The 25,809-nt window shown below is 53.7% G+C and overlaps 1 protein-coding gene across 5 annotated transcripts; it reads right to left on the bottom strand.

Moving 5' to 3' along the window:
• NQO2 (NAD(P)H quinone dehydrogenase 2) lies at positions 229–20,929 on the bottom strand. Of its 5 annotated transcripts, none has more exons than XM_018039124.1 (8): positions 11,078–11,253; positions 10,536–10,582; positions 9,864–9,992; positions 7,798–7,962; positions 3,408–3,538; positions 2,686–2,799; positions 1,790–1,891; positions 229–515 (listed from the first exon to the last, which is right to left on the bottom strand). In XM_018039124.1, exons 3-8 carry the CDS (start codon positions 9,868–9,870, stop codon positions 339–341), a joined length of 696 nt encoding a protein of 231 aa, XP_017894613.1. In that variant the 5' UTR covers positions 9,871–9,992; positions 10,536–10,582; positions 11,078–11,253; the 3' UTR covers positions 229–338. The 5 variants fall into 5 exon arrangements, with proteins under 5 accessions (XP_017894613.1, XP_017894612.1, XP_017894614.1 ...); XM_018039123.1 differs by lacking the exon at positions 10,536–10,582 and adding an exon at positions 10,419–10,468; XM_018039125.1 differs by lacking the exons at positions 10,536–10,582; positions 11,078–11,253 and adding an exon at positions 20,744–20,929.

Genomic DNA, 25,809 nt, shown 5'->3' with positions numbered 1-25,809 from the left:
GCTGTGAACAGATGACATTTTCCTCGACTTTCCAGAAAGTCCAGTCACGCTGCAGAAAAACAAATACCTAACATCCAGTTTCGTGCCAAAGCTACAACCACGACCCGCAAAGGCTGAATAAAGGGGAGTGAAAGGCACGAGAAACGAAAGCAGGGCTGGGAGAAGGACCTGCCAGAGACCCTGGGACAGCCAGCGGGGGATGGAGGACCCGGAGACACAGTCACACCCTGGATGTTGTGACATCCTTTATTACACGCGCCTGCACGGCATTACACATCTCATACCTCCCGCGTGGCCCCTGCAGTGTGGCGTGGCCCCTGCAGTGTGGCGTGGCCCCGTCACTGCCCGAAGTACCACGGGGGCGAGCACGGGATGGGCTCCTCCTCCCAGACGGTCTTCAGCCTCTGCGCCCAGGAGGCCACCATCCTCTTTCTTTCTTCTTCGGACGCCATTTCAGGACTAAAACTGATCTGAGGGGCAAGGACTTTAAATCCGCAGAAGTGCAGCGTGCCGTGCTACAGTGCAAAGAGGGGAGCGCGGTGAGAAGCCGCCCGCTGCTCAGTCACCCGGGGAACGCACGCAGCTGGCCTCCAGGGAGCTCAGAGAACCTCCCACCACCGGCGAGCCGAGAATGCGGGCGCTGCCCTGCAGCCTCAGGACCTGGCCGCTCCTGGGGGGCAGAACGCGCTGGGAGGCTCCGGCACAGCTCTCTAATCTCTGCTGCTGAGTCACACACCAAGTTTTACGGTTTTGATTGCTTAGGTAAATTATGGCAACTCGTGAAAGTAAAAGTCGCTCAGTCGTGCCAGACTCTGCGACCCCACGGACTATACAGGCTGGAATACTGGAGAGGGTAGCCTATTCCTTCTCCAGGGGATCTTCCAAACCCAGGAATCAAACTAGGGACTCCTGCATTGCAGGCGGATTCTTTACCAACTGAGCCACCAGGGAGCCCTGAATGAGGTTATTCCAGCTACATGTGCCACCATGGAAGGCTGCTCAAGATGCGCGTCAGGCGCAAACAACAAGAAGTGTGAAGCGGCATTTGTGGTTCACGTAAAAAAAGAGATAAATACGGCAAGCTGAGTCATAACAGGTGCATGTGTGAGAACACAAGCTGAGTCATAACATGTGCATGTGTAAGAACACAGGGCCCTCCCTGGTCCAGCCAGTCCAGAGGCCGGCACTGTGTACCCCCATGCAGGGCGCCTGGGTTCGAGCCCTGTGCAGGCACCTGGGTCCCATGTGCTGCAGCTAAGGGTGAGCACGCCACAGCTGAGGAGTCTGCATGCCCTGGTGGAGACCTGGCTCAGCCAAATAAATACGTGGATAAATGGTTTTTAAAAAGAATATACATGGGCTGTAAGGAAATACATTAAATCATTGAAAGTGATTGTTTTCAAGGGCATTAAGAGAACTGAATTTCTATTTTTTATAGTCTCTTTGTCCCCATATGTACTTTTGAAAACTGAAACAAAGGTGAAGAATTTTTAAAAGCAGGAAGAACTGAAGCTCATGACGCACGGAGCCACCTCAGGGCTCCCGTTTACCCAGAGCGGACATCGGCCAACCGGGCTCGGCTTGGCCTCTGGCCAAGCAGCATCAAAGGTTCTCATAATCACAGCGTTTTCTCCATCAGCCAGCCTCTCCAGGGCTGCCAAGTAAAACATCCAAAAGGCTAAGAGCTTATGATATCCTGTTTCCAGGGGAGTCAGCACGGCCTGGCCTTCAGGCCCCCCTCCCACCTGGGAGGAGCTGGGAGAGCTGTGTGTGTGTTGGGGGGGCATACCTGGAGGGGCCACAGGAAGTACCGGAAGTCTCCGTTGACCCCAGTCTTGGAGAACATGCTGGCCGTGCCGCCTGTGGTTAAGGACAGGATGGCCAGCTTACCCTGTGGAGGACAGCACGGGATTGGGCGTGGACCCCAGGGAGGGTCGTCAATAGTGACTGGAGGGAAACCGAGGCCAGCTCCCCTGCCCCTCCCCTAACGGACAGACACACACTCCCATCTCTGTCCGGCCCAGTGGCAGGTGACAGCGACATCCGATGGGGCGGGGGAGGGACAGCCAGAGGGAGTGGGCCGGATGGACAGCGCTGACGGGCCTGATGCTGGGGGAGCGGGCTTCGGAGGCGTGGGTGCAGGGGGTTGGCTGGGAGGGTGCACGACGCCTGTGGCCAGCGGGGCCGGGCTCCCGGGGCTGGTCAGCAAAGGGCGGTGTCTCTTCACGGCCTGAGACGCCTCTCACGTCTCAGCACTTTGTTTGCGCACACTTGTTTTCTGAGGCTTTTGGAACTTGACTGTCGTCTGCTCCCTCGGGAAACCCACAGCTACGACATGCTGCACAGCGGCTGGGTCCACCATCCGCTCAGGTTATCCTGCTTTCAAAGTGGGTCCAGGCGCTCAGAGGCGAACAGGTGCGTGGCCAGGCACGAGTCCACGCTGTGGAGCAGGCGTCCCCGGACCCCTGGCCGAGCACACCGCCGGACGTGGACACCCTGCACCTCTTTGCTGGAGGAAAGGGCCATGACCCCAGGAACCATGCTTTCTCACCCGTGTAAGCCTTGCACACGGATGGTGCTCTGTGGGAGTTTGGTTAACAAAGGCAAACCAGAGATGACTTGCTGAGATGCCCCTTCCTTCTCTGGTGGACAAGGGTCCTTCATCCTGGGGGGTGGGGGTCGTACCTTGAGGAAGCCGTCATCGTAGGAGCCGGGGAAGTCGAAGGCAAAGCCCTGGCACAGCACCCTGTCCATCCAGCCCTTCAGCACGGCGGGCACGCTGAACCAGTACAGCGGGAACTGCGGGGGAGCAGGAGGGGGCGCTGGGGTGTCCGTCCGCCTGGGGACTTGGGGGTGCCGCCTCCTCCCCGGCCTGGGCAGGCGGGTGCCCCCTGGGGCCGCACGTGTGGGCAGCTTCTCCCCCTGCTCTGAGGTGTACGGAGTGGCGGTGGCGGCGGGCTGGGCGGGCAGGGCTGACAGCATCCTGCTGGCTGTCGCAGGTGGCTTTGGGTCCCCGTGATGTTGTGACTGTGGGCCCCTGACTGAGCCCGCTCTGGGGCAGCAGAACCGTGACCCCAGCCACGGGGCCAGGGGGAGGGTATGGGAAGGAGCCTGCCCCTCTCCCCGCTTGGGGTGAGACGCAGCGTCTGGGAGTCGGGCCTGGAGGTTCCGAGGAGCTGAGCCCGACTCCACACAGCAGCAGGGAGGTCTCCCTGGAGCCGCTGTGGCCCCCACAGAGGCCCCAAGACCGCGTGCAATGCCAGCGTCAGGGAAAAGGGATGGGCACAGGCAGCGCTCCGTCCCCAGAGCGGGAAGGGAGCCCGCGCTGGGGGCCGCACACCGCGGCCAGCAGCGTCTCGGGGGAGGGTCTGCACACAGCCGGCACCGTGGCGAGAGGGAAAACCAACCTGGAATATCACCAGGTCGGCCTCCTGAAGCTTCTTCTGCTCCTCAATGATGTCGCTGCTCAGAGACCGCTTCTCGTAAGCCTTGTGGGTCTCCACGCCGTAGTTGAAGAAGCCAGGGTTGGAGAGGGTGCCTGGGGGAGCAGGACGAAGGCTCTCGCTCAGGGGGACGTCCATGGCCCGCCAGCCCTCAGCGACACTGCTGCCTGGATGCCCCCCAGCAAAGTCACTGAGACCTGACCGGGGCGCGGGCCCTGGGGTCAGACTGGACACAGAGGAACAGCTAGGGTCCTCAGCTTCGAGGAGCCAGAGTCCAGGAGGGACAAATAACCACACGATTAACATGGAGCATGAGAGGGCAGCGAGCTCAGGGCAGCCCCGTGGCACACAGACCCCACAGCCCCGACGCGGCGGCCTCGCCCACGTGGGCAGCAGGCGAGCAAAGCGCCCCGGGGATTTGACGACGGAGCAAGAGTTCCACAGGCGGTCTAGAGGACTGGAGGGGAGGGGCTCCAGTGGGTGAGGCAGAGGGGACCGCCGCGCTGGCCAGAGGAGGGCCTCGGGGAGCTGCCGAGGGCCAGGGCGGGAGGCCGGGGGCTGCACGTGGCCCGGCTGCAGGGCTGCAGCTCGGCCACGGGGGCTCAGCTCTGCACGCACATGGGTTGCGGTGGGGGCACATGGTTTATGCAGGAAACAGCCGTTTTCTCGATTTGGCTCTGAAAAAGCTGTGGCCTCAGCGATTATGGAGCAGGCCTGGTTGAGGGGGTGGGCTCAGGCAGCAGCAGGGCTGGGCCCTGAGGCAGGACCCCTGCAGTTAAACAGAAAGACGAGGCCTCGGTGGGTCTCAGTGCCCAGTGTTAACAGCGGTCACCAGTGGTTGAGGGTCTCTTCGTACCTCGCTGGGCTCTAACCTCATCATAACAGGCTGTTTCTACCTTTCATAACAACACGAGGGGCCAGGTAATTGCCAAGCAACCAGAGAGGAGTAGGGGGCTCAGGGTGGCCCCCCAGCACACAGACCTGCAGGGTGGCCCAAGTAGAGCCGGCCCCACCCCGGGCACCACGGCCGAGAGCATCCTGGGGCCCAGACTCCCCGGGGCTTGCCTTCACCCAGAAGCTCGGCTGGGACCCTTCTGTGCGAGAGGCTGTGTGCTGAGCAGAGGGCCCGAGGGGGAGAGCCTGTGTCTCAGGCAGGCTGCCGCCCCCAGGTGTGGCGCCCACGGCGGACTCTGCTCCCGAGAGTGGCGAACAGATAGTGCCTGTGTGGGGGCCACATGTACTCCAGGTGAAATTTAAAAGCACAGAGCAAAGCAAAGGTCTGCAAATATCGGGGAAATGGGAATATTTTTATCTGTGTGGGTGTGGACGCACTTTCTTAGTAAGACAGGAAATCCACAGTCATGCAGACATACTGACTCAGAGACTGAAACAGAAGATGGAGACAGAGCTGAGTCAACATGGGAACTGGTAAGTTATAACATGCGCCACGACGCAACAGTCGCTAACAAGACTCCTGAAAGCTCCAGAGAACAGAGCGCATCCCCATTCGTCCCTGTATCTACAGGGCTCCTGAGCTCTACAGGGATATGTGCTTTGTTAACATCTGGAGGAAGACCTACCATGAGCCACACCAAAGAGTTCTGCCTGCTTGACCCTGGGGCCGCAGGCCAAGGAGGGTGTGTGAAGGGGCTCTTAAGAGTTCACCCTCTGCCCACTGTTCACCACACTTGAAATGCTGTTTCCGAAGAGCCCGTGTCTCACCTGATTCCCTGAATGCCAGTGGCCCCATCACACAATACTCTCTGCCTCCCCAGACCCTGCTCTGTTGCTTTTCAGTGAAAAGAGCTGTTTGGTTTATTAAAAGAGAAAGACAAGGAGAGGCGAGAATACAACCGTTACCACCAGTACTAAATGCTAAATCTGGGGTCTTGTTAACACAATTGCAAACAGGAGGGACCGAAAGGTATTTAATTTACTGGGAATTACTGGAAAGGCACAGGTGGAATTATTAGCTGCAGATGGTTTGACTGTGTATCAGGAAAGACCCAGAGAATTGGCTTAAAACTACAAACAGTGAGAAAGTCGTAGCGGCCGCATGCACGCATGCACACAGACCTGCACAGACCAGCCCTCTCCATGCAGAGAGCAAAACCCAGTAAGATTTACGCAAGATCTGCATGAAGGAAACGCGTAAATACACCTGGAGGATCGTAAAAGAACGTGAACACATGAGGAACCACGCCTGTTGCTGGTACAGCAGGGAGTGGCACTGAGAGTTCCGCTGTAAACAATCCGTTACCTTCAGAATCTTGCCAACTAAAGGCTGGAGCTTGCCATCTGCTCTACAGGGATTAAGTCACAAGCTGCTGTAGCCACTGATCTGCAGCACCCCCGAAAGGAGTTCAGGGTGGAGATCAGGAATGAGGCGCTCTATGCTCCAGGAAAAGCTAGAAAAACATGCCTTCAGATAGGTATTTTCAGAAGATTTTATGAGCCCAACTCTCGCAAGTCCTCATGTCTCTAAAGCACTGAAGTCACTAATGCTGACACCTGCTCCTCATGGCTAGCAGCAGCCTTCTGCCAAAAAGTGGGCCTGAGGACTACATGCCCCCCTCACCCAAATCCCACCCATCCTGACCTTCCCTCCAGCTCTCTGGAGCAGTTCCAGAGATAGCTGAGAGGCTGTCTCCCAGGCCACAGTCCTCACTTTATCCCGAGCAAAACTTAATCACAACTGTCTTTCCTGGTGGTTCAGCCAATAAAGAATCTGACCACAGTGCGGGAGGCCTGGATTTGATCCCTGGGTTGGGAGCACCCCCTGGAGGAGGGCATGGCAACCCACTCCAGTCTTCTTGCCTGGCGAAGGCCATGGACAGAGGACCCTGGGGTCACAGAGAGTTGGACACGACTGAGCGTGTTTATTTTTTCAGTCCACAATCTGGGAAGCTAATTCAAAAAATCTTTATGGGAAAGTCAAAGTAGCTGTAAAAACAGTAAGGCAAATGAAGGTGCCCTGACTCTCGGAGATGGTACACGACGCGCCGAAATAACGAGAGCCATGCGGTCCTGAGTCAGGGCCGGGAAGACAGCACCGGAAGACAGAGCGCAGGAGACGCTGAGACGCGTGGGACTCAGGGCTCGACAGAGGCGGCTTTCTAAGGCAGACAGCTGGAAGATGTGATGAGTGGGGATGAGAGCTGAGTGCGCACTTGGGAAAACCTGGATCCACACCTCACATCACACACTGAAACAAACTCTGAGTAGAGAACGTGTTTACTTTTAAAAAGGGGAACCTGCCAAACACTGTAGCACCTTCCAAAAATAAGCACAGAGTTTGTATGGCACAAAACGCAAGGTCTAAGTTAGCAACTGAGCAAAAGTGAACAGAAGCCAGCACAGCAAAGCCGAAACTACAAATAAACTGGGCAAAAATGCGTTTACAGTTCATGCTTCAAACTCTACACCAGAGGCCGTTTCCCACCTGTCGATTGGCAGTTATCAAACACTCCATAAAACAAGGAAACGAGCACTTGCGAACACTGTGGGTTGGAGAGTGAACTGGTACAGCGCTCACGGAAAGCAGCTCAATATTGTCTATGAAAATTCAAAACACACGTTCCCTCTGCCCAGCAACTCCATTCTAGATACACTTGCATGCGTGGGAAAGCACGCGGCCGCCACTTTTGCTGCGGTCCTGTTATCACAGCAAAAGTGAGAAGCAGCCGGAACTGCACGAGCGGGCACTACTGAAGCCTCGGTACCTCCAGACAACGGCAGAAAGAGGGAAAGCACCACGCAAAGCGACATATAGGAACGCGTGCTCCCATGTTTAAAAAGCGGAGAGAAAAGCCGTGATTCTGTTAACTGCTTTAGGTGCCCCCAGAGACGGCACAAACTGGCCCCAGAAAGATGCAGAGGCAGTGGGAGACGGAAGCTGGCTGGCTGGGGCTGCGGGAAAAGCCGTGCGCTGCAGACCTTTTCGACATGAGAATTGTACATCACCTCCAATGATGAGTTTTGTTTACAAACTTTTTTTTTAACTAAAAAAAAAAAAAATTCCAAGAAGGCAAAAAATACTCCTAACAATCTGATTTAAAAATGGGCAGAGGATTTGAACAGGTATCTTTCTGAGGAAAACACAGATGGCCAACATGCATGTGAAGAGACGCTCAGCATCACTGATTATCAGGGACACAAAGCAAAGTCACGGCGAGACACCGCCTCTTGCCGGTCAGAATGGCTGTCAGCAAGACAAGACACCCAGTGCTGCCGAGGACGTGGAGGAAAGCGGACCCTCGTGCGGCCAGTGTACAGTGAAGCCACCGTGCGGAACAGTGTGGAGAGTCCCCAAGAAAGTTTTTTAAAAAAACAACCCAGAGCATTTATGACTCACCAGTGATATCCTTCCCTGTGGCCCTGGGCTCAAAGTTCATGGCATAGAGGTCAGAAACGGTGACGGTGCAGCCCTGCTGGCTCAGCTCAGCCACCGCCACGTCCTTCAGGGACCCGTTCAAAGACCTGGGCTCTTGGTGTGCGTAGACGATGAGCACTTTCTTACCTAAATCCAGACAAGAAACCATTTCTCTTGAAGAATAATTCCTCTGTCAAAGCTCCACAAGGACCAAGCTGACAGGAGGACACACACAACGGCTGAAGCTAAGTGAGAAAGACCAACGCTTTTTGCGGGAGACGGCGGTAAACCAAGGAGCATTTTCAGAACCTGGCTGTATCAGTTCACCACTGCTTGAGTTTACCAACACAGGAGTCAAGTTACAATTCCCCAAGAATACCACGACTGCATTCTTTTAAAGCCCAATCTCTTCTGGTTATCCACTACGAGATGTTTCAGCCATGTGGCCTAAGCTCAGAATAAGAAACTACTGTGACTCATCTTTCGTGCTGACCCCTTGTTGGCAGGTCAGTTGCTGACACACAGCTCTGCTTCCTTCCTCTCCACTGAAAACTGACACATAAGATATATTAAAAAAAAAAAAAAATCAGATCCTGAGTCCCATGGGGAGGCAGGGCCTGCATGAAGCCCGGCTTCAGTGGAAAGCCTAACAACAGAGGCTCCATCCACTGCCTGGCGGTTGTCATTCATACCAACAGTCTCTGAAGCTGCACGGAGAAGGCAATGGCACCCCACTCAGTACTCTTGCCTGGAAAATCCCATGGACAGAAGAGCCTAGGAGGCTGCAGCCCACGGGGTCACAAAGAGTCAGACACGACTGAGCGACTTCACTTTCACGCAGTGGGGAAGGAAATGGCAGCCCACTCCAGTGTTCTTGCCTGGAGAGTCCCAGGGGCGGCGGAGCCTGGGGGGCTGCCGCCTGTGGGGTCGCGCAGGGTCGGACACGACTGAGGCGACTCAGCAGCAGCAGCAGCTGGAGCCGCACTGTCCTCCTTCTAGAAGGCAGCTGTAGGGATGTGTTTAAATTTTCTGTGGGAACCTCTTAAGACTAAAATGTTTAAACTCTTGATCCATATTATTCTGTTTAGGCCCTTAAGGAGAAAATATAAATGTCAGTTTGAAGCAAAGAGCTTTGGGGCTCTCAGCAGAGTGTAAAGGTTGAAACGCACGAGTGAAATTAATGATGAACAGTTTTAACGTCTCAGACTCATTTGTTATAAAGGAACTCAGGGGCTTAACAGGAAACAGGATACAAATGAAATATCCACAGTGATGGTTCTCAACCCGGGAGTGTTACCTCCCAGGGAGTGTTTCACAACATCTGGAGACATGTCTTGCTTGTGGCATCTGGAGGGAGGCGCTGCTGCGGAACACAGCTCGGGTCAGGACCCCCCGGCAGAGCACTCTCTGACCCCAGATGCCAGCAGTGCCACAGTTCCCTGCTGGCTCAGATGGTAAAGCGTCTGACTACAATTCAGGAGACCTGGGTTCGATCCCTGGGTCGGGAAGTTCCCTGGAGAAGGAAAAGGCAACCCACTCCAGTACTCTTGCCTAGAAAATCCCATGGACGGAGGAGCCTGGTGTCCATGGGATTGCAAAGAGTCAGACACGACTGAACAACTTCACTTTCAACGTACAACATATGCATAAAATAACGTGAATTTTTATGTTATGAAATGCAAGGGTTTTCATGCTATGGTGCTGAACAAAAAGATGTCACAATGGGATGCATGTGTCATGCGGCATTTCTAACCATGGTCACTCCCGGGGCTCAGTCACTCAATATCTATTGATTGAGCAGCTATTATGTCCCAGGGGGTCATCCCAGAGGCTGGAGGCAAAGCAAAGACAAGATAAGCATTCTATTTTGGTGGGGCTGAAATGAACAATAAAACAAGAAAATACAAAACAAGATAATTCCAGGTAGCAGTCCACATTATAAACAACTTTTATACACGAGTGTTGTCTGGAGTTTTAATAACAAAGTATTCAATTCCTAATAAGTTTTTCATTTAACAAAGTTTAACTCCCCCATAGCTAATAGTCACCTGCCATGTCCCAGGAAGATGGGTATTCTTCTCTGAATCCTGCCGAGAGGAGGGTGTGCTGTTTTGTTAGTCCTGGGTGCAGGGGGCCCTGAGCTCTCAGGCACGGTCACTCTCAGTGATGCCAGTGACCTAGAAGAGGAAACAAATGTTGAGGGAGGTGAGGAGACACGGTGGGCAGCTCGACGTGCAGCCGTGGGCAGGCTGAGGCACGGGAACAGCAAGCGTGAGGCAGCGTTGGGACTGGCCTGGGGAGCTCAGAGCCTACACGGGACATGCGGTTACAACAGAGCTGGGTGGCGGGAGATTCCGTCCAAGGGCTGGGTGGGTCAGAAGTGCACGAGTGAAGACTTTATCCTGAGCCTAGCAGAAGCCCCCGGAGCATGTTCGGAGAGTGATGGGCTGCAGACTCAGGGAGCACCTTCTCCTGAGGTCCCCGGGGTCAGGGCCCAAAGACAGTCTAGTTTAGGAAGAAAAGCTTTCATTTCAGTGCTGACAGCAGGGGAGGCATCCCCTTATCGCTCTGCCTGGTCCAGTGTACCTAGTTACATCACCTACCAGGCCGCTGGAGGCCTCGGAGTTCTGACTCCTCGTGGGGTCCAACTCTCCTAGTTGTACAGAATGAGAAACTGAGGCCCAAGAAGCAGGCCACTTGTCCAGCACTTCCCCACTGACCTTGCGCCACGGCAGGGAGAGCCGTCTCCTTCCGTGAAGAGGCCGCCCTTATCAGGCAGACAGGAAAACAGAAGCGTGCGGCTGTTAAACTACATACATCACCCCACACCAAACGGGCTCACACCCTTTATGCACTCTATTTCGTTCCAGCCTCCTCGACCGCTCCTCTCCCGGGCTCCCTCCATCCCCCCTGGAACCATAAAGAGCGGCGCAGGAAGCACACACCACATACATGTCCCACTTCTTGGATTTTCTGGCTGAGATTCTCAGGGAACTAAGGTTGGAGAAGCTGAGTTTCAGGTCCTGGCACCCGGGGCAAAGGCCGAGCCGGAACCCCGAGAGCCCAGGCCAGGCCTCCGCGCCGCCTGCTCGCGGACCCCAGGCGGCCCCTTGCCGTCCGCGCGTGGGGTCAGCGCGGGCCGAGTCCAGGGACCAGGGCAGCGGCTGGGGGCAGCGACGGGCCTGCGCTCGGGCACGCGGGGGTGGAAGCCCGCGGAGACCCTGGCCCCGGGAAGCGGCCCCCGGAGAGCGCGGACACTCACCTCGGCCAAAACGCCCGAGGACGACCGGCAGGACGAGACTTCCCTCCGGGAGAACGTCCAGCGTCCACGCCACGATCCGGCCGCGCGGACTACGCCCTCACAGGCGTCGCGAGCGGACAATGCGGACGCGCTCCGCAGGCCTGGACGCTGGGGCCCGGCCGGCGGGGCCCCGCCCATGCCCCGCCCACGAGCGCCGAGGCCACGCCCCCCGCCTCTGTCCGGAGCGCAGCCCCGCCCCCGACCTGTCTGGACCTCTCCTCGCGCTCGGCGTCCCGCCCCGGCATAAGCCCCGCCCACACGCCCTTCGCCCCCCCACCCTGCCCTGTCCTCGCCCCTGGGAGCCGGACCGGTGGCTCCGCTCCGAGGCAGCTGAAGGGGTGGCAGTTCTGGGAAGGGGGCGCGCCGTGTCCGCCCCTCCCGCCGCCTCCGCCCCTAGGCCCACTCAGGGTCAGAGCACTCAGCCGTCAAAAGGGTGAACGATCGGGGCCTCAGCAGCTGGGGCAAATTTGCAGAGAAATGCGCTGCAGGAAAATCGCCAATCCCTGAGGGTCCCCCCTGAACGATCACGTTTATGTATCATTCTCGAGATGAGATTCTAGAAACGGAGAGCAGGTTGGTGGTTGCCGGGTTTCTGGTGGGCAGGTGTGAGTCTAAGGGGCCTTGTGCTGATGGGAATGCGCCGTGTGTGACCGTTCAGGCGGTGGCGCTGTTCTGTGGTCTGGCCTGACGTTCTTACTGGGGAGGCTGGGGGTAAAGGGCGCGCAGGCAGGTTCAAGGCCAAGGAGATCCCCGGAGGCAGAGAGACACCGAACTGGAGCCTGCAGACGCGTGCGGGAGGGCTGCTGGTGGGCACTTTGGGCCAATTGTCTCTTTTCTCTCTTTCTAGCACTTTCTGGCCTGCACCACCTCATTTGTGGACCCCCTGCCATTGGGACTCACTCGAGGACCCTCCCAAACTCTGCCTTGATTTCTGGTGTCCCGGGATGGCCCTTGGGGCTCTCCTGGTGGCTCAGACGGTAAAGAGCCTGCTTGCAATGCAGGAGACCCAGGTCTGATCCCTGCGTCGGGAAGATGCTCTGGAGATGTTCATGGCAACTCACTCCAGTACGCTTACCTGGAGAATTCCATGGACAGAGGGTCCATGGGGTTGCAAAGAGTTGGACATCACTGAGTGACTAACTCTTTCACCTTCGGGATGGGCTGAGAGAGCGAAGGCTGGTTCCCCTTCGAGCATCATTCCTGATGCAAACAGCTGCAGCGTCTGCAGCATCTGGGCGGTCTGTCCGAGGCTGCTGTCTTTCTTGGGTTCATAGCGAGGACGTGGTCTCTCTATGCGTGTCATGCCCTCATGCCAGCAGCAGACAGGCCACCTTATCTTGTGAGCCTGGGAGGTGCTGGGGGCCGTTTTCATTTTAGAATGACCTTTGCCTGAGGGAAAAGCTGTGGAGGCATTTCCAAATGTACCAGAATGTCCTCAAAGACGAGATCTGGCTTAGTTTTCTTCCCTCTTTCTTGTCAGACTGAGATGATGTCCCCAAATCCTCTTTGAGTTACATGAGATGATTGCAACTAAGAAAGGCGGATGCAGGGACTCCGGGGTAACCTTCCAAAGGGGGGTGACTGACCCTGTTGTCCCTTGGGGGGTTGTTCACGTCTTTGGTGCCATGAGGTTGTGGTTGTTTATGCAAAGCAGTGTTCAGCTCTTGCGGCCTCATGGACTGTATAGCCTGCCAGGCTTCTCTGGGATTTCCCAGGCAAGAATACTGGATTGGTTTGCCATTTCCTCCTCCAGGGGATCTTCCCTACCCAGGGATGGAACCTGCATCTCCCACTTGACAGGCAAATTCTTTACCACTGAGCCACCAGGGTGCTGTGAGGACCAATAAGGAAAACAGCCGGGCCTCCCGGTGACTGTGGAGCCGCAGGCAACCAGCCCGGGAGCCGTCCAGACCCTGGTGTGGGGTCGAAGTGCTGGGCCAGAAGGGAGATCAAGGTGCAACCCCGCCTCTGAAAACTCGCAGGTCGGGGGAGCTTCTGGGTCCAGCCGCGCTTTGATCCTAGTCCGCGAAGAGGCAGCACCATCTGGCGGCCGCGCGCGGGAATCGCAGGTGCGGAGGGGACGTCGCCCTCTGGACAAGGTCAGCTGGCCGGCGCTCGCCTGGGTCTTCAGGATGGTGAAAGCGCCAGCGGTGGATTGGATAGGGGCCCGTCTGGCGAAGAGAAATATGATTCCCTGCTAATCTGGCGTTTACTGCAAACAGGACATTGCTACTGTGAGCCTAAGGAGGAGGCGGTGCTATTAAAACGAGATATGCAGATACAGCATCGACAGCAAGCATGACCTCTAAGGGTCGAGAGTGGAGTGTTCACTTCACCCCTTGCAGAAGAGAAATAGGCTTAGGCTTCCGCCGGGTGTTGGGGGGGCGGGGGGAGGCAGTTAAGCCAGCTGCATACTTCTTTGCCTCAGTTCAGTTCAGTTCAGTTCAGTCGCTGAGTCGTGTCCGACTCTTGCGACCCCATGAATCACAGCACGCCAGGCCTCCCTGTCCATCACCAACTCCCTGAGATCACTCAGACTCACGTCCATCGAGTCCGTGATGCCATCCAGCCATCTCATCCTCTGTCGTCCCCTTCTCCTCCTGCCCCCAATCCCTCCCAGCATCAGAGTCTTTTCCAATGAGTCAACTCTTCACATGAGGTGGCCAAAGTACTGGAGTTACAGCTTTAGCATCATTCCTTCCAAAGAAATCCCGGGGTTGATCTCCTTCAAAATGGACTGGTTGGGTCTCCTTGCAGTCCAAAGGACTCTCAAGAGTCAGCTGCCCCTTATTTTGTGTTTCAGAAGAAAATTAATATTGAGGGTTACCTCAAGACTAATCAAAGTAGCTTGAACGTTTTCCTAGAGAAGTAGTTCCTTTTGGTTTTATTTAACGGCTTTTCTTTCCTCTACGAACATCATCCACCTCCTTTTGGGAAACAAACTTCCTGAGAACTCAGGTTGTGTTTGTAAATATATTTATCCACCTCTCTGCCTGGCCGCACTGGGTCTCGGCTGGGCGTATGGGATCTAATTCTCCCACCAGGGATCAAACCCCGGGCTCCTGCATTGGGAATGTGGAATCCTATCTCCTGATCACCAGGGAAGTCCCTCTAGTTAATCTTTTTTTTTTTTTTTATGGTGGTAAAATCTCTGTAACAAAAGATCTGTCCTTTCAACCATTGTAAGTACACAACGGCATTAATTATATTCAGTGGCATTAATTACATTCAGAATGCTATGCAATGTCACTATTTTTACTTCTGAAAATTTCTCATCACCCCATACAGAAACTCACTAATCCTTAAGCAGTAACTCCAAACTCCCCACTCCACCCAGGCTCTGTACCGATGGTCTTTCTGCTTTCCATGAACTTGCCTGTTCTAGATGTTTCATACAATTGGGATCATGCAACAGGCGGCCTTTTGCTCTGGGTTTCTTCACTGAGCACAATGTTTTCAAGGCTCATCCGTATCATGACACGCATCAGAACTGCACTCCTTTTTGCTGCTGAATAATATTCTACTTTATGCACATACCACAGTTTATCCTTCCATATGTTGTTTTAACCTTTCATAGGTTGATGGACACTTGGGTCATTTGGCTGTTGTGAATAATGCTGAAATAATTATTGGGGCACAAGTGTCTGAGCCCCTTTTAAAAGATCTTCTGGGTGTATACCAAGGAGTGAAATTGCAGCATCGTGTAGTAACTGTTTTGCTTTTTAAGGAACTGCCAAACTGGTTTCCACAGTGGTTCCACTGTTTTGGAGTAGGATATGGCAATCCCCTCCAGTTTCTTGCCTGGAGAATTCCATGGGCTGGCTACAGTCCATGAAGTTGCAAAGAGTCAGACACGGCTGAGAGACTAACACACCACGTCCGCTGCTTTACATTCCGGCTGATTTCTCTACGTTTCTCATCAACGTTTGCTATGTTGCTTTTCTTTGGTATTATTGTTTTAGCTGTGCTGATGTTTTTCCTAATGTCTCATTGTGGTTTTGTTCAGCATTTCCCTGGTGACTAATGATGTTCAGAATCTTTTCTTGTGCTCACTGGCCATTTGTTTACCTTTGATGAAATAGCTATACAAATCCTTTGTCCATTACGTAATTGGGTTGTTTGTCTATTTGTGGTTGAATAATAGGAGTTCTGTATATATTGTGGATGTCATCAAATTTATAATTTGCAAGCATTTTCTCCCATTCTGTAGGTTGTCTTTCACTTTGGGGGGAGGGTCCTATTTCTCTAAAAGCAATTAACCAGAGTGTTCCTTAGTTCCCTCCCATAGTTACTCCTTGCTTGCTGCTGCGTTCCCGAGGAAGAGTTGGAAGATGGTTTGGAGGCATTGTCTTTGCTCAGGGAACAGGCTGGTTGTCTGAGTCTTTTCAGGTTTCTTTGGACATTTCAGGACGAGCAGATGTCTCATGTTTTCAGGGTGTCCCTTGTCTCCCTTTGAAGATCATCCAACCCCGGAAATCTCAAGAAGCAACACAGTGGCTTTTCTCAAATGTAACTAGAAGACATCGACCTGGCCAGTTTCGTTAGGAAATTAGCTATTATGATGATTCCCATACAAAACCCCTGGTTTCTGAGAACTTTCACTTCCTGTAGTATTTTGGGAAGACCTGCTGCTTGTCAAGAGTGATCGAGCTAGATTCCTCAAATGCTGTGGCTGGAATTCTAATGGCAACATGTCGTGAACTGGCTATTTCATTAATAAATCGTAAGTGGATAATGTGCCCACAAAATGGTAATCTGGAGACCAGATTCAAGTAAAAAACTCCATGACTAAATCGGTTCTGATGTTAAGTGGCCAGTCAGGCCATGAATAATTGACTCATTAAAAACGAGAATGCAGGCATCTCGTATTTTAACTTATTTTAAATCGACTCAATGGACATGAGTTTGAGCAAACTCCAGGGAAGTCTGGCATGCTGCAGTCCACGGGGTCGCAAAGAGTGCGATGTGCCTGAGCGACTGAACAATTCAGCAGTTAGTTGACAATCATCAAATACTGGCAAATTCAACATGCTTTCTGAAATTACTTTTGCATGTACTTACTTGGACCCAAGCAAACCTATAACTCCCTGTTTCTACCCCAAACCAATCAGAGTGTTTTGGCAACTGTGGGAATACAGATATTAGGCTCTCACGGCACACAGCGACCTCTGGTGGGTGAAAGTTTGATTAAAAATTAGAAGTAAAGGGTACTTTCAAGACTGTACTACTGGAATTGCAAATATATTTTAGCAAAATTCTGTTCTATGACTTATCTTCCTACTTCATGATAAGTGTTGGATGAGAGGATGTGAACTGAGTAAGTCTCTGCTATTCAAGGACAAGCTAGAATGGCACTTGATATTTCTGGGTAATTACCAGAAATAAGAATAGTGTGGGTTTGTGCCGTTAGACAAACCCAGCGCGTACTGAGTGCCCGCAGTGTGCTACGTTCCTTATGTGGATGAGCTGACTTAGTCCCAACAGCAGCACCATAATGCAGTTTCTACTGTTATTTCCATTTCACAGATGAGAAAACTGAGGTCCAAAGAGTCTAGTAAAGATGCAAAGCACCCTGGCTCCAGAGCCCACCTTAAACTATGACACTGAATTAAAGATAAGTGTCCCCAGTGATAGGGCTGAAAGGGGGTGCAGGGACGTAGGAGGTTGTTCATTTCTCATAAGGTTAAGAAAAAGAACATAAGCCAAAACCACATTCCCTGCCAACAGTAGAGTCTGTTTCTGAAGGAGCTGAGAATCGAAGGTGTGCTGAGACGTGCGGTTCTCTGACTGCTCAGCGCTGCGCACAGCAGTGGACAACAGCGAGAATCGCAGGAAGAAGTCCGCCCCCTCGTAGGGGCGGGAGCAGCCTCTGGCGCCCATGTACGCAGCTCAGAGCAGCGCGCACGCAGAGCAGCGCGCACGCAGAGCAGCGCGCACGCAGAGCAGCGCGCACGCAGAGCAGCGCGCACGCAGAGCAGCGCGCACGCAGAGCAGCGCGCACGCAGAGCAGCGCGCACGCAGAGCAGCGCGCACGCAGAGCAGCGCGCACGCAGAGCAGCGCGCACGCAGAGCAGCGCGCACGCAGCGCACGCAGAGCAGCGAGCACGCAGAGCAGCGAGCACGCAGCACCCCTGAGCCTGTGTGCATCGTGGGTGGCCCTTAATCCAAGCTTGGTTTCCAGTGTCTCTTTCTTGATAATGTCCTTAGACACACACAGTTTTTCAATTTTGATGAAATCCAATTCATCTATTTTACTTGTTTTTATCTTGAACTTTTGGCGTCATGTCTAAGCGCCCATTGCCAAGTTCAAAGATCCTGGACATTTACTCCTGGGTTTTCTTCCAACAGTTTTATAGTTTAGTTCTTATATTTAGGTTTTTGATCAATTTTGAGTTATTTTTGTAAGGGGAGAACTTCATCCTTGAGTATGGAAATCCAGTTGTCCAGAATCACCTACTGGAGAGAACATCTGTCCCCCGTTGAATGAAATCAGTTGACCATCGATGTTTTAAATGAGGTTTCTTTTATCTGTTTTCACAAAATGATCGTGTGTGGTTTTTTTCCCTCTTCATACTATTCATGTGATGTGCGACAGGGATAGACTTTCTTATGTTGAGTCACCATTGTATCCTTGAACTAAGGCCCTCTTGGTCATAATGTGTAATCCTTTTGAGATCTTGTTGGATGCAATTTGCCAGTATCTTGCTGAGGCTTTTGCATCAATATTCATACGGAATATTGTTCTATAATTGTATTTTCCCGTGGTGTCTGTGTCTTGCTTTGGTGTTGGCCTATGAGTTCACAAGTCCCCCCCTCCAACTCCCCCCCCCCCCCACCAGTTTCCTGTAAGAATTTGAGAAGGGTTAGTGTGAGAATTTGCCAGGGGGCTACCTGGTCCTGGAATCTGCTGGGAGGTTTTCCTTTTCCTTTTTTAAAAAACTTAACATTAAAGTGAGATATTTGGTTTGTGGGGAGTCAGTGAGGGAACTTGAGGAGTTAAGAATTATGTATAATTTAATTCAGGCCCATATGACCTCATGACGATGTAACAGTTTCTTAATTTATTTCCTGCAATAGACTTTCCCATATTCTGGTCATTCCAAATATTATGGTAATTATGTTTCCTAAATCATTGCTTTTCCTTGTCACACAATACTCAAAAAGTGCGAATGTCTTCCTGTTGCTTGTAGAATTATTCATAATTTTTAAAATTCACAAATTTTAAACTAATTTAATAATTTTTAAAGTGTAAATAATTGTAGAATTATTAATAATTTCAAAAAATTTTAGCATTCTACTCAATCTTCCTTTTGACTCTTTCCCACCTAAGCTCTAAATCAGCTGCTTCTCCTGCGCTTATGGGAATTGTGTTCCAGGGAGACTGGTTCATTCATTCTCATTTCTATAACTGCTTCTTTCTGGCTAAACCTGAAATAAGTGTTTAAGAGCAAAGCCCTACCAATGATAAGCCATGATCGTGAGCAGTCATCCCAAAGATACATATGTGTGCATTTTCAATTCATGTTGGGCTTTTAAATAAAGAGGCTTTAAGTGGAGACTCGCATGCTGATGTGGCACGTTCTGCCTCAGTGCAGATGTACACGGCCCGTGTTTTTCCCAGGCCTTAGGAGCAGAAGCTAATGATCAAGCTCTGTGAAAGCCTTTTGTTCCAGGGAGGAGTGAAACAAATTTAGTGTAGTGTCTCCGCCGTTCATCTCTGAAAGTCCCGCTGGAGCCTCCTTCCCCTCCCTCCTTCCAGCAACCCCGGGGCCTGACCAGGTCGCCCTCATCAGCTCTTCCTTCCAGGCCCCAGCCCCAGGCACGGCCCTGCCCACCGCCTGCCGCCTTGCCTCTGGAGCACCGCTGCACGGACACCCCGCGCCAGGGAGCAAACCTCCGCCTCCCACCCCTGCGCTGCTGCAGAGCCATCTTCCCGGTGCACCGCTCGGCTGTGACCCCGGCGCTCGGAATCCTCCAGGGACTCCCGCAGCCCGTCAGACAACACCCGCACGTGGAGGCCTGACAGACGAGGCCCTTCGTAGGCGTCCGGCCCGAACGGGCCCGTGTCCGTGGTCCAGCAGCAGTAACTTGTGTGTCTCCCCGGCATGCGCACGCTTTCGTTTTCCCATCGCTCGTTTGGAAGCCCCTCCTCCCGCGGTCCTCTGGGCTCATCCTCCTCTTCTCATCTCCGCCGAGGGCAGTGGGTTCGGGACCCCCTCTCCGAGTCTCCAGCCAGGCTTCTTGCTGTGTCTACTCACGCTGCGCCTCAAACGCAGCGTCACCACAGCACTGTGGTTTAGTTGCTAAGCCACACCACGTCAAATGCCATTTATTTGCATGTCTGTGCGGGAAGAAACCTCAGTTCCGTCTTTCCCCAAATGGGGAAGAACCCAGTTCCTCCCTGCCCGGGTCTCTCTTCCTTATTCCTCACACAAAGCATTTCCCTGCTGACTCTTCTGGTGATGAAATGTGTGGGAGGCTTTCCCATACCAGTCAGTTCTCATGACACCAGCTAGGTGTCCTACAGTTTAAGTTGATTCCGACGCTTTGTACCTGGAGACAGGGTCAGATCCCAGAGGCTAAGGGCTCAGCCCCGCAAGGCCGCTTGCTTGTCCCCCAAGTACCAGTCTGTCGCAAGTGACCCAGAGCTCCTGTCTGGTATGACGACAAATCAGAGGTTCCCAGGACCCCCTCCTCAGGTTTGATTAACTTGCTAGAATGGCTCCTAGAACTCAGTGAAAGGCTTACTCATCTTCACCTATTTACTAAAGGATGTGATAAAGGACACTAATAAAGAGCCGCGCAGGGCGAGGTCTGGGTGGGTCCCGAGAGTCTCTGTCCCCATGGACTTAGGGTGTGTCCCCTCCCCGGGTGGATGTGTTCATCCACCTGGAAGCTCTCCAGGCCCCACACTATTCGGATTTTATGTACAGAGGATTGATCAATTATTAACTCCATTTCCAGACCTTCTCCCTTCTCGAGAGAATGTAGAGGTGAGGCTGAAGTTTCCAAGCTTCTCATCATGGCTTGGCCTTTCTGGGGGGGAGCCCTCGTGCAGGAGCTCCACCCAGAGTCAGCCCATGCGAACCGAAGACACCCCATCACCCAGGAAATGACACAGGGTCCAGGAGCTCCGTGTCAGCAGCTGGGGTCAGAGGCCAAATTCTAGAACAAAAGACTCCCAGTGTTCTTATCACTTAGAAAATCAGCAGAGTTTCAGGGACTCTGTGCCAGGGGCCGGTGGCAGACATGAGCCACATTTTTTTCTACTCTTTCACAATATCTATCTGGTATCCCGAGGCCGGGACTCTGTCTCCTACCATGACGTCCCTAGACCCCAGTGCAGCTTCTGGCCTACAGCCGGTGCTCAATAGCAGGCTGTGGAAGGGGGCCTTCCCTGGGGGTCCAGTGGTGAAGAATCTGCCTTCCAAATGCAGAGAATGCGGGTTCAATCCCCGGTTGGGGACCTAAGATTCCACCCACCCCGGGGCAACCCTGCACACAGCAACTAAGACTCCATGCGGCCGAAGACATAAATAAATGAAAAAGAATAAAAGAGAAGTTCTCTAAGTTACACATTAAAAAAAAAAAAGTTTCTGGAACGAATGAAATAATTAGTCATCTCACCGGCTGGTGTTGTCACCGTGGGCATTTCATGAATTCTGGGTGTTCAGGTAAAAAGCCATTCAGGGCGATCGCAGTCATCACGTCATCTGAGAATGCTCTGTAGCCGAGCCCAGGGCTTGCCCGGCCGCGCGGCCCAGATGGCTCACAGGAGGAGCGGCCCCAGGTCCTTGCGCAGGTCTCCCGTTGCCTTTGGAGTCAGGGGCGCCCTGGAAGGGCGGGCAGTGTGTGCGCTGCTGCGACCTGGCGGGGAGGGCAGGGCGGAACGGAGGCCGAAGGCAGAGCGCCTCCCTCCCCCCGCGTGCGCTCTGCCCCCTCCTGATGAGGGGCTGGCGGGTGGGCGACCTGTGGGCGGATGGACACCTAGAATGTGCTGAAACTGCTTGCTTTCTTTAGAAGAAGGAAAATGTTCTGAGCACGCTCCCCACGCAGGAACAAGGGAAAATGCATAGCTCATGTCCCTTTTGGCTTTCGTCCAGACGCCTGTGAAACGTTAATGAATGGAAACCCTGGGTAAACAGACAGGGGACCGGCAGGGGGCGCTCTCGCCCTGCAGCCACAGCGGAGCCCCGCAGTGGAAGGGAGAGGCCCCTTCCTTCCCGCCAGGACTCGGCCGTGAGAAGCCCCGGCTCTGTGTACCCAGCCGGCCGGGCCCGTGTCCCCTCTATGAAAGCTGCTCCTTCCCTTGCCGGGTGGGGTCTTGCATGTGGCCGCCACGGCAGAGAGCCTTAACTGCAATTCCTTGCTGATCCCGAATTGAATAAACCCAACTTTGGTGATTGACAGGGAGGCCTGGCGTGCTGCGATTCATGGGGTCGCAAAGAATCGGTTGCAACTGAGCAACTGAACTGAACTGAACTGAACTTTGCTGCAGAAACACCTGCAGTTGCTTCAGGTCAACAGACGCAAGCTTGCATTTTGGAAGGTAACCTCCTACCCTTCGTGAGAAACCCAGCACGTCTTCAAGGCCATCCGGCTCCCGGAACACTAGGCCTGGCCAAGAAGGCACCCTCCTAAACTTCCAAGGCCATGCCCTACAGAGCAGGTCCTATTTCAGGCCCCGTCCCCCAGGCACCACCTGCCAGGGTGGCAGCATCTGGGCCGTCTTGGCGCGACCCGGGCAGGACAGACCAGCGGAAATCGGCCTCGTAACAGCTGAGCCCTGCTTGCCACAGTTTTTGTTTGTTTCGTTTTGGCAGCTTCGTTGCCACAGGGCCCAGTGAGGACTGACTGTTCTGATCAAGCCACTAGGACTCTCTCGGCATTTGAGGAGGCAGTTCCTGGGGCTTCTCACGAAGATTCACCCAGCTCCCTTCCAGGATGCTGCACGGCGGCGGGCCCGGACAACAGGCCCTGGCTCATCTTGCTCTTCACTTCTTGTGACATGAGTCACTCAGATGATTCCAGAGAAAGTGAGTATCTCTAGATGAGAAAAAAGTAAGGCTGGGGGAACTTCTATTCAGTTATTTCACTATTTCTTAAAATTTTATGATCAGCAATGTTAAAAAATCTTGAGTAACAAGATTCCCTTAATTTAACTCAGATTTTAAGTGAGAGCATAACTGCAAAATAAATAACAATTAAATAACTGGGTCCAGTAAAATGACTGAGACCCATATTCTGAAGAACATCTTCCAGGTTTCAGGTGATTCAAGCTTAGACGGAGCCCCTCCATGCCTCACGGACCTCACCTGTAGGCACCTGTCTTCCAGGTGCTGAGTTGACATGTGCAGCTGGAAAGAACAAATTTCATTGGAGCCACTAGACTAAAGACCTAAAATAATAACAAATACTTACCAAGCTAGAAAAAGCAGTGTTACTTTGCTTCGCTCTTGTGAACGTGGAAGTTGCTCAGTCGTGTCTGACTCTTTGTGACCCCATGCATTGTAGCAAGCCAGGCTCCTCTGTCCACGGAAATCTGCAGGCCAGAATACTGGAGTGGGTAGCCATTCCCTTCTCCAGGGGATCTTCCCCAACCCAGGGATGGAACCCAGGTCTCCCATATTGCAGGTGGATTCTTTACCAGCTGAGCCACCAGGGAAGCCCAAGAATACTGGAGTGGGTAGCCATTCCCTTCTCCAGGGGATCTTCCCAGCCCAGGAATCATCAGGGTCTGCTGCATTGCAGGCAGATTCTTTACCAGCTAAGCTATCAAGGAGCCCTCGCTCTTGTACTCTTGACAAAATAATCGTTTTCCGGTTTAGATTTTCCTAATATTTTACAGTTGTTTCTGATTGCCACCATTCAGAAGGCATGCGACACGCTCATCTCCATTCTGTCCTTAGAACACAAACTTCCTTCCAGCTCCTGCGGCTCGGGCCAGCACGCGCCCTCGCCCTCCTCCCTTCCCTCTGATTCCCTCCGACTCAGGCTTGTTAGCGCAGTGTTGATCTGCGGGGAGGAGCAGCTCCTCACCCTCCTAACTCTCCACTTCCTCCTCAGTCAAAGCAGACAGTACCGGCCCCTTCTGGACACTCCAGTCGGCTTCCACCTGCCCTTCTCCTCCTCAGTCTTCCTGCCTAGGAGCCCTTTTCATTTTGTAAGTGCTGATTAGCTCAGCTGATAAAGAATCCGCCTGCAGTGAGGAAGACCTGGGTTCAATCCCTGGGTTGGGAAGATCCCCTGTAGAAGGGAAAGGCTACGCACTCCAGCATTCTGGCCTGCAGGATTCTATACATGAACCATACAGTCCATGGGGTCCCAGAGTCGGACACGACGGAGCGACTTCACTCTCCCTCTGGCGGGGCCTCAGCCTCTGGCCCCAGCTATGACTGACACACAGGCGCGGCTGGGCCGGTGAATCCCGCCTGCGGCTCCTGCGCCTACGTCCCCCATCCTGCTCTGTTCCTACTTGTCTCCTGGGCACCTTCACTTCATGCTCCGCAAGCACCCGAGTCCTCTTCAACAGGAGATGCGGGTTGGATCCCCGGGTCAGCAGTCTCCCCTGGAGCAGGAAATGAACATCCTACGAGTGGATTTTCAGTCCATGGTGGGCGACAGTCTGTGGGGCCTCAAGGAGTCCGGCACGACTGACCACTAAGCGCAGCAACGCTGCATCAGACCCCTGACCCTCCCCTTCCCCGGCAGGCTCTCTTTCAGCTAATCACATCACAGTGAGCACAGTTACCCGAGCTAGACTAGGAAACGGCTCCTGTCCCGTCACTCCTTTCCTGGCCCCAGGCCCCCAGTCCGCCTGGTTCTCCCATCCTGTGCTGCCCGCCCTCATCAGCTCTGGGCAGCATCCCGTCACTGCTGCACTGCCCAGGCTCAGGCTGGCCTGGCTGTGCCCTGGTTCCCAGAGCCGAGCCCTAGGGGCCCCTGGGGCCTCTCCCCCTGCACCCAGTCCATCCTAAGGGCCGGTGCTGGAGTCAGAAAGGAAACGGGAGGGAAGGAGGGGAGGCTATGGATGAATGAAGGAATCCTGTTACTGGTCCAGTTTCAATCTTACAATGGTTCCCCCTGTTCTTGTTCAGTCCCCCAGTCCTGTCTGACTCTTGAGACCCCGTGGACTGCAGCACGCTAGGCTTCCCTGTCCATCACCATCTCCAGGAGTCTGCTCAAACTCTTGTCGGTTGAGTCAATGATGAATCCAACCATCTCATCCTCCGTGGTCCCCTTCTCCTCCTGCCTGCAATCTTTCTTGGCATCAGAGTCTTTAACAATGAGTCAGCTCTTTACATCAGGTGACTAAAGTTTAGAGCTTCAGCTTCAGCATCAGTCCTTCCAATGAATATTCAGGCTTTATTTCCTTTGGGATTGTCTGGTTTGAGTGCCTTGCAGTTCAAGGGACTCTCAAGAGTCTTTTCCGACACCACAGCGCCATGACTGACAGATAAAACCCCAATTCCTCAGAGCGGCCTCCAGGTTCTTTCCAGTCCAGCCCTGCCCCATCCTTCCAGCCCTGCCTGCCTCAGCTTGGCCGCTCCCGGGCCCACACCCCCTGCCCGGTCCTGAGTGTACCTCCCGGAAGCGGGAGCCCTTTCCCACCAGTGACTCCGCCTGGTTGTTCCTCCTCCAGCCGCCCCTGGACCTCACCCCTCCGTCGAGCCCAGCTCCTCTGTCACCCCGGGAGCCCTGCCCAAGCCCCACCGCATCACTAGCTCCGACCTTCTGGCCCCATCCGGCCCGTTACGTGCCCATCAGAGCCGCCACCCGCTGCACCCAGACACAGCCTCTTTCCCGTCCCTCTGAACCCACAGAAGAGGAAGAGCGTGTTTGATCCGTTTTATCCCTCACCTCCTTTGTGACCTTAGAGTCCTCCGTGCAATCAGTTTCCAACCCATAGAGCTTGGGGGTTTCAGCTCTGCTACGAAGTGGGGCTTCGGGGTAGGAAGATGCTGTTGCCCCCTGAGCAGGTCTAACTGTTGCCCCGCCCTCCGGCTTGCCCGGTCCGCCCCGCCCCTCCCGCTCTGCCCCGCCCTCCGGTCGTCCCGCCCCGCCCCGCCCCGCCCCTCCAGCCCAGTATTTGGGCCCCAGCACCGTGGTCCCTGCCCAGCCAGCTCCTACGGGGGGCTCCGTACATGTGGGGCTGTGGGGCTGTGGGGCCGAGGCACCGGCCTGCGCGAGGCGGAAGGCGGGCGGGCCGGGCGGGAAGTCGCGCCGGGCTGGGTTTCCTTTCGGACCCGGTGGCAGCAGCGGACGTCACGACGCTGTGAGTGTGGATCCTGGTCCCCCGCGCCCGTTCGGGGTCCTGTGAAATGTGTATGCTTCTTACTGGCGTCGGCATTGAATGGAGAAGCGCTGTCCCTTAATGTGAAAGGCCCGCTAGATTGTTGATCGTTTTGATACCTGCAATGTGTTTATGATAAACTGCTTAAATTTGGTCCCATGTTTTTTTCAAGATTAAGACTTCTTTAATGTTTATGATTGACTGGTAAGGATTTTTATGTTATTACAAAGTGATCATGAAAGTCAGCTTATGATTATGTGACAGGTTATTTTCAAAGTCACGGCTCAGGACAAATAAGGAGGATCTTAGTAAGTGGTACTCAGTGTTTGGACATTTATTTCACAGTTGACGGAGGAACCAGGTAATAAGCGAAGAAATGGTTTTTAAACATGAACCTATC

This window comes from Capra hircus, chromosome 23, assembly GCF_001704415.2.
Source record: "Capra hircus breed San Clemente chromosome 23, ASM170441v1, whole genome shotgun sequence".
In the NCBI taxonomy this organism is placed as follows: Eukaryota; Metazoa; Chordata; class Mammalia; order Artiodactyla; family Bovidae; genus Capra; species Capra hircus.
Note: the sequence above shows the minus strand (reverse complement) of the source record. Positions and strands in the feature narration are given on the sequence as shown.